The sequence below is a fragment of the Sturnira hondurensis genome, unplaced genomic scaffold (genome assembly GCF_014824575.4).
Source record: "Sturnira hondurensis isolate 20B ecotype Veracruz unplaced genomic scaffold, ASM1482457v3 Scaffold0021143, whole genome shotgun sequence".
In the NCBI taxonomy this organism is placed as follows: Eukaryota; Metazoa; Chordata; class Mammalia; order Chiroptera; family Phyllostomidae; genus Sturnira; species Sturnira hondurensis.
In genome coordinates, this window is record NW_028093774.1 from 5792471 (window position 1) to 5805538 (window position 13068).

The following is a 13068-nucleotide window of genomic DNA, read 5'->3' on the forward strand; positions in this document are numbered from 1 at the left end:
CCACCTTACAGCTGTGCAAACTGAGCCTAGTCACTAATGAAAAGCCACCCAGCTGGTGCCTGTCTGCCTCGCAAAGCCTATGCTTAGGGGTGGGAGGTCGGGGGACCTGGCTCTGTCACATGGGGGTCCCTGCTGCGTGTCCTTTGTGCCAAGGGCTGTGCTAAGTGCTTTCTGCTGGATCATCTCATTTATCCTCACAGAACACAGGCAGGTTTATGCTACTACGATGATCCACATTTTACAAAGGAGGGGCAGTGGCTTCTGCAGCTTCTGGAACTGACAGAAGCCACAAGTTGGCTGTTGAGCCAAGAAGCCCCCTGAAGCCAGAGAGCCCAGAGTTTAACTGTCTGCTCACGGCTCACTGAGACTGGGGGCTGGAGGGGTGACAGAGAAGAGCAGGAGTAAGAGGATGCAGCTGACACCGCTCTGCGCCCCCAAGTGAGTGCTCCTGAGAGCAGAGTGCCCCCCGCCAAGCCAGGGTCGGGACAGGCTGCCACGGTGTCTTCTCTTCTGGTAAGGACACCAGTCATAGTGGGTCAGGGACCCATGCTGCTGCAGTATGACGTCATCCTAACTGATTACATGTGCAATGACCCTGTTTCCAAACAGAGTTGCATGCCGAGGGTCCAGGATGGACATGAAGTGGGGGGAGCACTACTTAACTCACGTCAAGGCCTCGAAGAGATGATGGAGCCCGTCCTCATGTTTCCGGAGCCCGTCCTCATGTTTCCGGTGGGGAAACTGAGGCCTGCGAAATTAGGCAACTGCTTCCAGGTCCCAGCGTCCAAAAGCAGAGCTGTGATCAGTGCCAGGATTCTGACGCCATATACGCTCCGAGGTTGTGTGGGACAGTTGGGACCCAAGTCCTGTCCATCAGGTCCACAGCTAGCCTACGTGCCACATTCCTGTACCCCACCCACACCTGCACTCCCATCCTAAGGGGGCCTCCGAGGACAGCCCTGTCGTCCCCTCCATCTCTGCCTTCCCAGGAATCTCTCACTTTTCCTACTGGCAGCCAGACCCAGTCACTGAGGGAGACGAGCTTCGTTGGTTCATTTTCCCCTTCAAAAAAATAAATTCATAAATGGTCCTTGGCAAGCTGTTTACTACTTGGCTTTAATGGCCTGTTTATTACCTTGAGCCTGCATCTGTTAACACGCCCCCTCGTCATTTTCCCTCATTAACTGTCAATTTGGAGGCCAGTTTTGGCATTAACCATGCCTGCATGTAATGGCTGTGGACAGTTGATTTTATGATCGTGCCTTGTCTCGGAAACGTGAGGCCTGTCGTCAGAGAGGAGGGCTGCAAACCGAGGGGTCTCGACAGCAGGCGGCAGGGACGCAGGGCCGCCGGCCAGGCAGGCGGGGACACAGGACTCTGATTCTCGGGGGCATGAAGGCCCTGAGGATGGTCAACCCTTCTGGCTGCTGAGGGAGAGAAGCACATTTAGAAGGAAGTTTGACTTCGGAGAGAGATTATAAAGAGTCTCAGACCTGGAAAAACTGCGTTTCTCATATGAAACGCAGAAAAGAAAATTCCTCTCTGGGAAACAGTCCTGACAGATCCAGGCACTGGCTGGGTGACCGGACTTAACGGAGCTTTCCCTCGTCGCCATCCATTCTGCACCCAACCAGCCCCATCGGGAGGTACAGAAATGAATGGCAGATGGCCCTATCGCCAGAGGCCTCCCGTGCGAGGCGAGAGCTGGACGCAGCCATAGGGACTGACGAGGTGAGCACGGGGCAGCTCAGGGCTGGGAGCGAGCAGAGGCCAGGCTGCAAACCCCTCGCGGCTGGGCGGACAGGCTCCGCAGAGGAGCAATGTGAGCCCGCACGGCAGAGGGAAGCACAGACCAATTCTCGGCCTTTTGGCTAAGATCCAGTGTAGAGAGAAGCACAGAGACATGGGGCGTGTTGCAGTGGGGACAACATCTCTGCCAACGCTTAAAACCCAGTGTGGGCAGAGAATGAAGTCCAACTAGTGAGGCATGGGGGTCGCGTCCCTCCACCTGCAACTCCTGCCACCCTCTCTCTCTGTCACCCCTGAGTTCCAGCCACACCATCTGTAGTAGGGTTAGTGCCACCCACCCTCCCCACCATCAGAATTCATGTTAACCCAGAACCTCCGAGTGTGACCTCCCGTAACGCGGTCTTTGCAGATGTAACTGGTGAAGATGAAGTCATGTTGGAGTAGGGTGGCCCCGGTCCCAGGGCTGGTGTCCTGATAGGAAGAGGGGAGAATGCAGATACATGGGGAAGGAGGCCATGTCACTCCAGAGGCTGGAGTGACAGAGCGACAGGCCGAGGATGGCTGGCCACTGACAGAAGCCAGGAAGAGGTGAGGAAGGGCCTGCCCTAGGATATCCAGGGCGAGAGCGCGCTTGCTGACACCTCGATCTCAGACTTCCTGCCTCCAGAGCTGGGAGATGGCATGTTTCTGTTGATTTAATCTGCCCAGTCTGAGGTCCTTTGTCACGTGGTCCTTGGAGATGGGTTCGCCCCTTTTCTCCCTGCCTCGGCTCCAGCCCTGCGGGAACGCTGCTTCTCCAAACCCTCTGAGCATCCTTCGTCATCCGAAGGTCTGGCCAAAGAGCTCCGGGTTTAGATACTTTTAATTTCACTCTTTTCAAAAATCCCACCAAGTTACAGGAAAGGGATTTTAAGGGTGGAGAAAGCCATGAAATGTTGTGTCACGGTGCTAAGCTGGCCGGCTGTCCCCTTTGCTTGATACAAAACCTCCATCCTACAGCCTGCAGCGTGGGTTACTGAGGGTATCATCCCCAAGATCCCACTTCTGGCCGGGCGAGCCTGGCCTGCTTCACACCTGCTCTTGACCATGAGCAAATGGGCGCCCTGCTCTCTCCAGCAGGTCAGGTCCAACAGAGACACACATTTCATCCCACAGGAATGTTCTGCTTTGGTCTGCCCCTGAGCTTGCAAGTAGAAAATACAGGGTCAGCCTGTACCCAGGTTACATGGTGGCCCCTCCAAATGCCCCACGGGGGTGCTCTCACTCGACTTCCCCTCCAGGGACCTGGCAGGGGAGCTGAACTGAGCTTGTCCCCAGAGACCAGAGTCTGCACTCAGCTCTCAGCAAGCACATAGTCCTTCTTTAAACAGCCAGGTTCATGCTGTTTTTCGAAACTGATCAATATTTTGGAGAGACACCTACACAGGTGGAAAAGGAAACTATAAGTAGATTCAAGAATCTTCCGGTGTGGGAGAGGGGTGGGCACAACTCTGAGCTGCACGGGGGACCTCAAAAGCAGCCCTTCCCAGCTCTAATGCACACAGGAGTTACCTGGTTCTACAGGACCCAGGGGGGCCACAGATGCTGCCTTTCCAACAAGCCCCCCACCTGCGGAGGCCCACGCTGCTGGTCCGGGGACCACACCCAGTACCAAGGCTCGGAGTCACTAGGTGATGTCCAATTTCTCAGCGGGATAGGAAGCGGGTGTGCATTTTCTTATCGTTCTTTAAACCAGCTATATCCACTTTATGCTCTTTAGTCCATATGCTATGTCTCATAATTTTACAAGAAACCTGCTGAAAGATCTCCCCTTAGCAGCCTTCCTTACCCTTCTCAGACCTCGGGAGTCATACCCTCCTCTCCGTTCAGGGAGCACTTCCTCTGGGGACCACCAACTCCAACACCTACAGCACAGGTGGCGAACACAAGGCCCGCGGGACGAATCCGGCCCTCCACCTTCTTTTATCCAGCCCGGCACCTGTTTCTACCCCACGGAGCAACAAGCTCCTTGCCCCTAGGTAAGGAGTAGTTACATTTATACAGTCCTAAAATTACATTTGGCCCTTTGAAAGCTACCGCAAGGCTGACGTGCCCCCTCCCCCATGAAAATGAGTTTGACCCCCCTATAGGGACCAGGCAAGTAACATTTCCCTGCGGAGGCTGACGAAAGGATCCAGGCATGCCCTATCAAGAGGTCACTATCATCTACAGGAATGTGAACCTGAGACCAGCAGACCTAGCTTTCCAAAAGAAGGTGGACATTCAGATTGTTGTGTGTGTAAAATTTGATTTCCCCTCCTAACACATCTACAGGCTGAAAGGGGTCTTTGTTTCTACAAAGCTCGGACTAAGATCCTCGTTGACTGGCTAACCGGAATCGGCACACTGCGCAGTCCCCGTGCTGGGGCTCCGCCCAATGGGAACCGCGCGTGCCCTAACCGCAATAAGGACCGCAAGCCCTTGGGGAGCAGCGGCTCTTACTACTTAACATGAATTAACTCATTTAATCCTCACAAACTGTGTGCCGGGCACTGCGTTAAGCTTTGTAAGTATTTTATCTGATAGAATCCTTGCCAGCCCTGATCAGTGCGGCTCAGTGGGTTGGGCGTCCTACCGGTTTGATTTGAAGTCAGGGCACCTGCCGGGGTCGTGGGTTGGGTCCCCAGTCGCGCACATACGACAGGCAAACTGCGGATATTTCTCTCTCACATCGATGTTTCTCTCCTTCTCTTTCTCCCTCCCCCCCCTCGCTAAAAATAAATAAATAAAGCCTTTTAAAAACATATATTTTGTAAAAAGAATCCTTGCCAAAATGCTCGGAAGTGGCGGTTACCGGCTTTGACCTGCAAGGACCGTTGAGTGCCCGCGCAGCGCCTGGCAGAGGCTCCGAGGCGGACAGGGGGTCGGCTTGCACAGGGCAGGGCAGTCCCGGGACACAGTCCCAACCGGGGTACCAAGCTCCCGGCGACCACTGCGCCAAGAGGACACCCAGGCCTACAGGAATTGCACAGTTCCTGCTCACAAAGCCCGTGACCTTGGGCAAGGTACGCACCCTCGCGCCAGCTTCAGTTTCCTCGTGGGCAAAATGCACTGAAGGAGAGCGGTGTCTGGTTCCAGGGGAATGAGGATTAGATGGGAGAAAGTGTGCCGCGCAGTTAGCACAGGCCCTGGGCGCAGTGCTGGCCAGACTGCAGCAAGCTTCATGATCGTGACAGTTTATTTTACCGGCGTTAATTTTTACCTCGACCCTAGCCTGTAATTCCAGAGTGACGCCTTCCATCCGTGATCACTGTAATGGCTGTGAGCATGGTGGTGTGTTTACCTGCATCCCTGTTTGAGGCTTGGAAATCCAAATATGTTGGAAAACTGTTGGGTCAGTGTTGATGGAAAGAGGAAAAGGAAAAGTGTGGGAGGAGCAGAGAAGCAGAGGAGGTGGGAGGGAGGAACTGAAGCCTCGGCCTAGTGCTGTGGCATCAGGTTTTCCGAGGGAGAAAGAGCTTAGGGGACCTGGCTGAGGCCCTACTGTGGGCCAGGCTCCCAGCTACCCAAGTGACACCTGTCATATCTCCTGGGAGGAAGGTGTTACCACCCCTCTTATAGGACAGGAACCTGAAGCTTAGTGTTCCCAACCTACCCAAGGTCACCATTCTCTGACCCAGGACTTCATTAATACCTGTGTGTCTGGCCATATCAGCTTGTGGCCTGGGACTGCCTGGAGACTTCAGGGTGCTCATTTGTTCTTTGTCTTTAAGATCTTCTAACTCACAATAGAATCAAGCCAGTAACTCCTCACCCGGAAGGGTCCCCGCCTCACCATTGATAAAAAGGATTTTGTTTTAAAAATCCTTTGCCCATATGTTAATCCCATTAATTTCAAAAGGTTTCTCGAGGCAATGAGCAAAGGAGGATTCCTATTTTCCCATTTACCAAACAGGTTTGCTTATCTCCTGTAACCTGGTCAGCATTCTGTGCTCACAATATCGGCAGCCTCTCGGCAATTTGAATTTACTGCCTGCATTCCAGGCATCCTCAATACAGTACCACCCGTTTCCTCAAGTTCCTGTCCAGTGTATTTCTTTAGCTTTCACCTAGCGCAAAACTCGGAGACCACCAAAAAGCACCAGAAGTAACACTGGGCTTATGTCCTGGGGAATGGGGAGGGGGGTGTCCCTCTCTACTATCAAAATTGTAGGTTGTTCATTTTTTGCTCATTGCATTACAGGATTTGTTTATGTGTCCCGGATATACAATTCTTGGTCTGGTAAAGCGCTGAGTTGTCTTATCCAATCTGTGGCTTGTTTGTTGAAGGTGAATTTGGACAACTTTTTAAAATTTTACTTGTTGAATTTACTAATCTCCAGGATTATACTTTTTAATCGTGGTTTCGAAAAGGCTCCCTTCTCTGGAGGTCATAAGGACATCCTCCCATATTTTCTTCTAAAAAGGCTTTAAACCAAGCCTTTTCTTTTACATACTTATCTGGATCTAGATTGTGTAAGTGACAGGGTCAGGTAAGGGCCCATTTTTGTTTTGGCCCCGGAGGGTAACTGGTGGTCCTCTTGTCGGACCCTCCTCCTCTCTGGTGAGCTGGAAGGCAGCTCCGGTCCATGTCCTGTTACCAGCTGTGCTCCGGCTCGATTCTGAGCTTTTGATTGTGTTTCAGTGGTCACTTTCTCTGTGCCAATAGTGCACTGCCACAGTGCACACGGCTCTGTAATCAATCTCAACATCTTCTGGGCAAATCGCCCCGTGTCATGCTTCTTCAGGAATGTCTTGGCTTTTCTGGGGCCTTTGTTCTTCCTCATAAATCTTAGAATCAGCTTGTTCAGATTCTTGAAAAATCCAGTTGGGATTTGGATTGGAATTTTATTAAGTATGGCTCAATTTGGGGAGATTTGAGCCTTTCAGTATATCAAGTCTTTTGAGTTATGAAATGAGAAATATTTCTCCATTTAGTTATGACTCCTTTTCTCTAACATTTTATATGTTAGAGAAAATCATTAGAAAATCATTAGAAAATCATTCTCTAATGATTTTCTCTAACATTATATAATTTTCTCTATAAAAGTCTTCCACATCTGAAAAAATATCCTCATATGACTCATACCTTTTTTTCTGGTGCTAGTATAAATGGTATCATTTTTGGAAGTACATTTTCTAATTGCTTATTGCTGGTATATCGAAATGCAATTAATTTTTTATTATTGATTTTAATCTAGGTACTTTGCTAAACTCTCATTAATCTTAAGAATTTGTAGACTCCTAAAAGTTTATATTATTGTGGTTTTATTTTATTAAATGTATTGGGGTAAATTTGTTAATAGGGTCATCTAGGTTTCAAGTATATATTCTATGATATGGGATCTGGAATCAGGCTACAGCTGTCGCCATCTGTCGGCCCCCTCCTCTTTCTGGGGAGTGGGCAGCAGCAACGTGCGCTTCGGCGCGGGAGTCACCTACCGCGCGCCCATCATCCACCGTGGCTCTGGAGGCCGTGGCGTGTCCTCATCCGCCTCTGGTGGCTACGACGGCTATGCGGGCACCCTGGTTGGGTCCAACAGGCTTCTGGTGGGCAATGAGAAGTGGACCGTGCAGAATCTTAATGACAGCCTAGCCTCCCACCTGGAGAAGGTGCGCGCCCTGGAGGCAACCAACAGCGACCTAGAGGTGAAGATCCATGACTGGTACCAGAAGCAGGGGCCCAGGTCCACCCACGACTATAGCCACTACTACCATCGGGGAGCTGCGGGACAAGATTCCTGGTGCCACCATTAAGAACTCTAAGGTCGTCCTGCAGATCGACAATGCCCGTCTGGCTGCGGATGACTTCCGAACCAAGTTTGAGATGGAGCGGGTCCTACGCATGAGCACAGAGGCCAACGTCGATGGCCTGCGCAGGCTGCCGGACGAGCTGACCTTGGGCAGAGCGGACCTGGAGATGCAGACTGAGGGCCTGAAGGAAGCGCTGGCCTACCCGAGGAAGAACCGCAAGGAGGAAGTTGGTATCCTGAGGAGCTCGATGGGTGGCCAAGTCTGTGCGGAGGTGAATTCCGCTCCCGGCGTTGACCTTCCTGAGTGACAGGAGAAGCCAATATGGGGTCTGAGATGGCTGAGAAGAACCAGACGGATGCCGAAGCCCAGTTCACCATTCAGACTGAGGAGCTGAACCGGGAGGTCGCTGGCCACACGGAGGAACCACAGACCAACAAGATGGAGGTCAGTGACTTGTGCCGCACCCTCCAGGGTCTGGAGGAAGCTGCGGTCTCAGCTGCGCACAAAAGCCACTGTGCGGGCACACTGGCAGAAACGGAGTCCCACTTGGAGCGCAGCTGGCGCTGATGGCAATACCGAAGCCCAGCTGCGTGATGGGCCTGCCCATGTGGAGCGGCAGAACCTGGAGCTCCGGCAGCTCACGGAGGCCAAGATGCGGCTGGAGCGGGAGATCGCCACCTACCGCAGCCTGCGCCAGGGCCAAGATGCCTGTAACAACAACCTGCCCACTACCCGACCGCCCGAGTCCAGCAGCCTCCCTGGCTTCCGGCTTCCGGCAGAAGGGTGGACGCTCCTGGTAGGGGCCGGAAGGGGCGGGACCCTTACTTCCGGCTCCTCCTCGGACCTGTCAATAGAATTTTATGGTCCAAGGGGAAAAAAGAAAAGAAAACCACCTTTGCATTTTGAGGAGTAAACCCAATTCAGTTATCATGCCATTATCTTTTCCATATTTTGTCAGTTTGTTTGATAATATTTTAGGTAGGATTTTTGCATTTATATTAATCAGTGAAATTTTCCTGTGATATTCCTTTCTCATATGGTACCTCTTATGGTTTTGATGTCAAAGTTATATTACCGTCATGAAATGAGTGAAGCATTTTAAGAACTGACTTCTGGAAGATTTTGTGTAAGAGCTTGAAAGCGTGGTTGAACTCCCCTGTTCAAAATTTGGATTTCTTAATTCTTCCTGAATCAATTTTGAAATATTTTTTTCTAAAAACTGTCAGAAACGGAGTCCCACCTGGAGCGCAGCTGGCGCTGATGGCAATACCGAAGCCCAGCTGCGGTATTGAGTCTGCCCACGTGGAGCGGCAGAGCCTGGAGTTCCAGCAGCTCACGGACACCAAGACACGGCTGGAGCGGGAGATCGCCACCTACCACAGCCTGCGCCAGGGCCAGGATGCCTGTAACAACAACCTGCCCACTACCCGACCGCCCGAGTCCAGCAGCCTCCCTGGCTTCCGGCTTCCAGCAGAGGGGTGGACACTCCTGGTAGGAGCGTTAATATTAAATCTCCCTTATTAAATATTAAATCACTCCCTTTAATATTTAATCCAAGTATTCAAACTTTTGGCATGGAGTTTTTTATAAAACTCTATTAAATCTTTGCTGTAGCTGTAGTTTTGATCCATTTGTATTCTTAATATTGTTTTTGGCTGTGTGTACTTTTTTGTATCATTCTTACCAGAAGTTTGTCTATTTTACTAGTCTTTTCAAAGAACCAACATTTAACCTTGTTAATATACTATTAGGTCTTTTTTTCCCTATTTCATTAATTTCTTATTAATGTTCTTACTTTACTGTCTCCTTTTTCCTATTTTATTGGGGGGATTCTGTTATTCTTTTTAGATTATATACTTTCAGCTTTTCTTTTATTCTAATATAATATTTATTAAGGCTATAGATTTCTCCTTATAGCTCCACTTTTGTTACATACAAGTATCGGCATGTCATATTTTCAGCAGCATTTAATTCTTCTTATTTTAAATGTATATTATTGTTTTTATTTCATTCAGGAGTTATTTTAAAGTGTGCTTTTAAATTTCAAACATAGGTTACTGAAATGTGTCTTTCCATTAGCTAGTTCTACTTTCTTAATTCCATTATAATCACAGGATGATGGTATCTGTGTGATAATGATTATTTTCAATATAATGACAGATGATTTGTGGCTAAATAAAATCTGTACATTTCAACCATGTTTTCTGACCCCAATGCAATTAAGTTAAAAATCAATTTTTTTTAAATGGTATGAAGTCTTAAAACACAGGTTCCCACAATCCTTGAGGAAAATGAGCATTATTTGTTGTTTATTAAATTGTAGTCAAATCTTCTGTCTTTGCTAATATTCCATTTGTTTGACTTATAATAATTAACAAAAGTGTGTTGGAATTTCCTACTATTATGGTAGATTGGTTTATTTCTCCCTGTACTTATTTTTGATTTTTGTTTTATATATTTGAGGCTTAATAAAAAAGGTGTAAGCTTACAACTATCATGTCTTACTGGCAGACTGAAATATTATTATTATATGTTGACCCTTTTTATCTAAACCATTGCACATTTTAAAAGTTATTTTACTTGCTGTTCATTATCTCTCTCATTTCTGATCTTCCTTTTTCTTACAGCCTTTCTGTTTTCAGTTTCAATTGTTTCTAATAACTAATATGTCACTAAATTTTTTTAAATTACCGTCTTTGTCTTTTAACTGATAGGTTTAGTCCAGTTAAATTTATGGTGATTATGGAAAAAATTGGACTTTGTTCACATCATTTAAATTTGCCTTTTTTCAGTGCTTATTTTTTCTTTTTTAGCTGTTTTTTAGAGAATCCAGGGCTCACTGTGGCTGTCTCAGATTCAGCTGCTCTGTCCTTCTAAGAGCCCACAATTCGGTTTCTCATTGACCTGAGGACAACCTTATCTTACCGTTATTACTACATTATTCCCTCACTATACGCCACGCCTTGCTTTGGTTTCAGCTTTCTGACGTTGTTTGTTTATTTAACTGCTTATTTATTAACCCTTAAGATAAGGGTTAATAAATACGCCTTATTTATTTCTTTATTTCCAATACGCCCATCATTAGCCAAGATTGGATCATGATAAGAGAGTGCCTCAGTGGGCCTAGAGCACCATAATACCAAGGTGACTCACTTTACGGTCTTTACTATACCTTCTCAGAAGTTATGGGGCCACAGAAGTAAGCCGAACATCTGAACCTCCCTGTGGGCAGCAAGGAGGGCCAACCAGGTGAGCCCATCCTCTGTGCCCGTGGGCATGCAAGGCTATTTCCCTAAAGGCTGTGGCTGCCCAGCGGATTGAAGGAAGTGTGTGTCCTTTCCTTTGTGTTCCTTCCTGGAGTTTTTATAAATTACATCTTACTTTAATCAGTCAGTATCCACCATGTATAAAACTATTAGGGTATGAGGACCATGAAGATTTTAGTTCTCATATCCACTAAGTATAAACAGTGCTTTTTCACACATGTTGGGCATGTGAGTTATATTTATTATCTTCTATTCCTGTTCTGTGCCTCTTGAGTTCCTGCTCTAAGGATATATTAGTTCTATGATTACAGGGAAAATTATTTACAAACAAGTCCTCAGACTTCACAGAGTTGGGAACCACTACTTGAGATGATTATTTTGAGAATTTGAGAAAAAAGGCAAATCCAAAGGCTGATGAGGCCAGGACAGGAATGAGGAGGTGGCCAGGTGGGTTTCGAGAGGCTGGATGGCAAAGGCCAGATTAAATGAGGGCAAATACTGGTCAGCTCCAGCCAATTATTGCCCCATAGAACTGCAGGTCTGTTGCCACATTTTGGGGTTAAGTGAAAATAGATATCTACATTTGTTATTTGAAATCTTTAGAGATTTTTAAATGCTGGCAACTCATTGTTAAAAGTGTTTGAACATAGTACAGTTCAAATCAGCCATCCGCGAAGCCTGGGTGTGGCTCCTGGTGGCCCCTCACATCCTCTGCTGCAGGGTCACAACTCCTTAGCTCTCACCTCCACATGCAAAGTGCACAGTCAGCGAGAAGACCAAGTCCAGCCCTGAAATAGTTCTAAAATAGGATGACACCAAAAATGTGCATCTTCTCTTCAGATTTTGGGCAGTCTCTCCATCCTTCCAAGTTTTAATTACATTGAAAGTCACCAAATGTGTCCATCCTTCCATCCATCATCCATCCATGTAGTCATTCATTCAGACAACAGCTATCTTTTAAGTGCCTAATAGATGACAGATACTGTCCCAAAAGGTAGAGGGAGAACAGGGTACAAGAATAATCCCTGCTCTTGGACCATATGACATTCTAAGGAAGGACATAGACAATTACACCCAATAAGATGATTTCGGGTGACAGGAGTTGGGATTTGAAGCCAGGAACACCTCTTGGAGGGGTGGGAAAGAGGGTTGCTAGAGAGTGTGGTCAGGAAAGCCGAGATGGTGTTTAAATGAGAAAACAATCTTGCGAAGAAAGTGGCAGGTGCAGGAGCGCGGGGACTGAGCTTCCACTTCTAGGTAACAGACAAGAACAGCAAGTGCAAAGGCCTAGAGACAAGGATGGAATGATCAGATTTATTAGAGGAAATTTGTTAATCCTCTTCCTCAGTACCCCCAAGGCAGCCCTCTTCCCTCACTCCATCCTCAAGCCCCTGAGCCCCGTGTTATCTCTTCAACTCAGGCAGGGAGCCAAGCCTGGTTCCCCCCCCACCACCACCACCACGGCTGGTTTCCAGGAATCTGGTTTCCAGGGACCAGACAGAGCTGCTTCTGGTTCTTTCACCCCCAGCTGAGACCCAGGCAAGTTCCTCTTTGATCATCATCCATCTTATCCTGAGAGGGGCCCCTCCTCTTCCAAAGAGCCTCCTTCCTGCTCCTTTCTAATGCCATTTGATAACAGTCCAAACTCCTTTAACACCCTTACCCGCCCCTTCACAGCGCACCTGCCCTCCAGCTTCAACCGTGCCCCACCTTCCCCCAACCCCGCCTCTTCAGCCTTGTCCAGGCCCCAAACTCCCCTGCCCTTTCCTACTGTTTGACCTTCACGTGGTGGTTTTTCCTCTCAGAAATGCCCTCTGCCTCTCTTTTCCTTTTGTGCAAGACACGGCTCACCCTTCCTGGGTCACTTGGTCCACACGATGGCCCTAACACTGTACATTGCCTCCCATCCTTTTCCCTGTGGGCTTTGTCTCTCGGTCCCTCGTAGCCCTTCCCTGCCGCCCACACCTCCAAGCTCCTTGCCTGGCTCACTTTCCAGCTCCTCTTTGCTTGCTTTGGCATCTCGTGCAAGTGCTAATTCCTGCCACACGTCAAGCACAACTATTTGGTACAGCAAATGCTTGTAGGGTGAAGGACTGTCAAATAAGTAAGTCCCTAAGCCGATCCAGGCATGCAGAAGGCCCACCTTTGAACCAGGAGTCATCACATTTTGATCTCAGAGAATGCTGCTTCTGCCCAGCATCTTTAAGATGCATTTATCACCATCACAGGATTGTCCAAATCTCGCTCAGTGGTGTGTCCGGTGTAAATAGAAATGCTTGTA

General features: G+C 48.4%; 1 protein-coding gene across 1 annotated transcript; it reads left to right on the forward strand.

Moving 5' to 3' along the window:
- The first annotated feature begins 7101 nt into the window (after positions 1-7101).
- On the forward strand, positions 7102-12822 carry LOC118976696 (keratin, type I cytoskeletal 19-like). The gene is given in 6 exon segments (XM_037031311.1): positions 7102-7481; positions 7483-7818; positions 7820-7850; positions 7852-8069; positions 8763-9012; positions 12733-12822. Coding segments are annotated over 6 exon segments (1305 nt in total).
- The last annotated feature ends 246 nt before the right edge of the window (positions 12823-13068 follow it).